The sequence below is a fragment of the Citrus clementina genome, unplaced genomic scaffold (assembly GCF_000493195.1).
Source record: "Citrus clementina cultivar Clemenules unplaced genomic scaffold, Citrus_clementina_v1.0 scaffold_4, whole genome shotgun sequence".
Lineage (NCBI taxonomy): Eukaryota > Viridiplantae > Streptophyta > Magnoliopsida > Sapindales > Rutaceae > Citrus > Citrus x clementina.
Window position 1 is genome coordinate 5,344,108 of NW_006262274.1, and position 3,592 is coordinate 5,347,699.

General features: G+C 35.0%; 1 protein-coding gene across 1 annotated transcript in view; it reads left to right on the forward strand.

The window, feature by feature from the left end:
- Positions 1 to 378: 378 nt before the first annotated feature.
- The window catches only part of LOC18045724 (dnaJ protein ERDJ2A), a 7,585-nt gene continuing 4,371 nt past the window's right edge, over positions 379 to 3,592 (forward strand). Inside the window, exons 1-8 of the mRNA XM_006436329.2 lie at positions 379 to 462; positions 1,399 to 1,624; positions 1,740 to 1,835; positions 1,997 to 2,117; positions 2,238 to 2,344; positions 2,460 to 2,677; positions 3,196 to 3,373; positions 3,473 to 3,590. Of these exons, the coding sequence (XP_006436392.2) occupies positions 1,439 to 1,624; positions 1,740 to 1,835; positions 1,997 to 2,117; positions 2,238 to 2,344; positions 2,460 to 2,677; positions 3,196 to 3,373; positions 3,473 to 3,590 (1,024 nt within the window). The 5' untranslated portion in view covers positions 379 to 462; positions 1,399 to 1,438. The remainder of the gene's footprint in view (positions 463 to 1,398; positions 1,625 to 1,739; positions 1,836 to 1,996; positions 2,118 to 2,237; positions 2,345 to 2,459; positions 2,678 to 3,195; positions 3,374 to 3,472; positions 3,591 to 3,592) is intronic.

Below are 3,592 nucleotides of genomic sequence, written 5' to 3' on the forward strand. Positions count from 1 at the left end.
CATGACACAAATACAATACGAAATATTCTTACTCAAAATTGATTTTTATTGTGTGTGTGTATATATATATATATATATATATATATAACATTTATCCAAATACAACAAATACTTATAACTAATATAACAAATATAAGAAATTCAAATCAGATTCACATTTTAAATGTCCACATACAATTAAATGTAAAATAAAAAGGAAATTTGTTGCATCCTGTGGGCACGCGCACCAAACATGCACTGCAACCGCACAAGTCAACCTCAAACTACATACAGATTCTTCCTTTGTCTGGTAAAACGTAAATGACGATTATGACCTCAGGACCAAGGAAGTCCTCTGAGGGTAAAATTGGAAAATCAGTCCTGTTCCTATTGGTGTTTTATTTTGGATCTCAAAAGCACAGTTCAATCTCTCTATCTAATTCCGCGCCATCGGACGGACGGAACCAGAACTACTGAAAACAGGTCGCGATCTGTTTTCTTTTCTATTTATTTTTTAATTTGAGGTAACTTAATTTCTGTGATTTTTTCCGCAAAATAAATGTTAATGATGAATTTACTTCAGCTGAATTTTTTGGTTGATTTTTTAATTAATTTACATGAATTTTTTGTGCCTATAGTGTGCTTTGCATAGTAATTATTAATTGATTTTTCGCACTATTATACTTATATTGTATTATTATTATGATTGTTATAATTATTTCATTGTACTTGTGTGTTAATTACTTTTGTTTTTTGCTGATTTTGAATTCATTAATTCATGGGTACGATGTTAATATTTTGGAGAAAAAAAGTGAAAAATGATATAAAAAATAAAAATCATGATCTTAAACACTCAAAAGTTGCCTCCCTATCATCATTTGTGCCACCAAGCTCAGTCGCTCACTAGCCAGGCGGCCAACAAAATTCCCCCACAAGTCGTGATTACACTGTGAATTTGGTTGTTGTAGTAATATAGGGTTTTAGTGGAAAGATATGATATGACCGATGGTTTCTCTTGTTATATGCTGTGTAAATTTGATTCGAATTTGGGAATTAATATTTAGTGATTTGTGTTTAGGGTTCGTGTGGACCTGTTGAATTTGGGATTTGTTTTTTATTGATTTTGATGGGATCGTAGAAACCACTGGTATTGGATCAGGACAAATTTTTGTCCCTGATAAAATAACGGGATAGGATCGGGTTTCATTTACTTCCCGACTAGATATTGCCAAAAATAATTTGTAGTACTCATTTTTTTTTTGACGAAACGTTGAATTTGGAATTTGCTATTTAGTGTAAAAAGTGAATGATTAGGAAATATATGAGCCTTTTGAAAATTTATAGGCATGTATCCTTTGTTGGACTTGTAGTGTAGTCACATATGTGGACTAATGAATTCTAATCAGATAGTTTCTGCAGGATTGGTAGCAATTTAGGAACTGTTTCTGGATAGGTCACGATGGCTGCTACTGAAGAGAACAGTCAATTGTTCCCAATTTTCATTTTGACAATTATGGCCCTACCTCTAGTGCCTTACACGATACTAAAGTTGTGTCGTGCTTTTTCAAAGAAAATAAAGACCATCCACTGCCAGTGCTCTGAGTGTGCTCGTTCTGGGAAGTACAGGAAATCTATATTCAAGCGGGTGAGTTCCTTGTTTGACCTTTCTGTGTGCTCAACTTCTTAGATATGTAATGAATTCAATGTTTTGGTTGACATACATCTTTCATTTTTGGAACTCATTGGATTTATTGTCACAGATCTCAAACTTCTCTACGTGCAGTAATCTGTCGCTAGTCCTGCTTTGGGTCATCATGATAATTCTCATTTATTACATTAAAAGTACAAGTCGTGAGGTAAATATGTTTGTTACAATTTTAACCATGAGCGCTTGGTCATTTTGCTTCTGTTAAAAGCTATACTACTTATATCTAATGGATCACTTTGTCGTATCTCTTACATAATTCTAGTGTTAGTTTTTTATGCTTAAATTATTTATTTTCTCCTTTTATTGAAGATGCAAGTTTTTGAGCCATTCAGCATACTAGGTTTGGAACATGGGGCCTCAGATTCAGATATAAAGAAAGCATATCGGAGACTTTCCATACAATATCATCCTGATAAAAACCCAGATCCAGGTTGAAGGTTTTTTGGTTCTTCTGTTTATATTTGTTTGCTTAGCGGTGCTCAGTTGAGCTGCAAATATGGAACATTTGAATGTTATCTTGTGCCTACTGACTTGTGTTGTATGTTTTCAGAGGCCAACAAGTACTTTGTGGAGTACATCTCAAAGGCTTATCAAGCTCTGACAGATCCAATATCTCGTGAGAATTTTGAAAAATATGGTCATCCAGATGGTAGACAGGCAATGTTCCGCTCTCTTCTGATTAAACCATTTGCATTTAGCATTTATTTTTGTTCTTGAAATTCACCAAGTCATAACACTTTGAAACTAATGTCGAAGTTTATTGTTGATACAGGGATTTCAAATGGGCATTGCTCTCCCTCAGTTCCTGCTAGACATTGATGGGGCATCTGGTGGCATACTTTTACTTTGGATTGTTGGAATTTGTATTCTTCTGCCACTGGTGGTAGCTGTTATTTATCTCTCAAAGTCAGCAAAATACACAGGAAATTATGTCATGCATCATACACTGTCCACATACTATTACTTTATGAAACCTTCTTTGGCCCCAAGGTACTTGCTTCTTCACCTTATTTTTTCACTATTAATCAGCTTTTTTGATTAGTCACCGTATTAACAACTTATTACTGCCAGGCTTGTGGCTGTGTATATGGTAGTAATTTAATAGTACAATGCATGATAGTAACCTCTTATGGGTGTGAACATGGATTCCTTTCTGGCTGTTTGCATGAATAGTCCAGTATGGTTTCAATGGCTTATATGTTAAATCCGTATCAAATACATGTATTTTAACTACAATTACACAATTGTTGATTTGGCTATTTCCCTATAGAATCACCTGTAAACTATATAAATATCAGTTTTTACAGTCATTTGATGCTCTATCTAATATATGATACTGTGCTGGTTAGATTGGAATTATCTGAGATACCCATGTTTGAGGAATCACTCCATTGAGTTTTACAGTCGTGCAATTTTCATTCCATGAACAGCATGACTCTTTATGAGCGCGAGCGCACTTGTTTGTGTGTGTATTTTTTAATTTTTCTATTTTATACTTGATTATGCAGCAAAGTGATGGAAGTGTTCATCAAGGCTGCTGAATACATGGAAATTCCCGTACGTAGGACCGATGATGAACCTCTCCAGAAGCTGTTTATGTCAGTGAGGAGTGAATTGAATCTGGACCTTAAAAATATTAAGCAAGAGCAAGCAAAGTTCTGGAAGCAGCATCCAGCCATAGTTAAGGTACTTTTGTGGTCCACAATTTAGCGATACTGACCTGTTACAGTTTTTCTTTTTCTACTCTTTTGGTTTCTTATGCTTCTACTCCATTCCTCCATACAGACAGAGTTGTTGATTCAGGCTCAATTAACTCGTGGATCAGCTGCCTTGTCTCCAGCATTGCTAGGTGCTCTTAAGAGGTGTGTTAGAACTTGCCCCTCGCCTTCTGAAGAACTGAGAAGT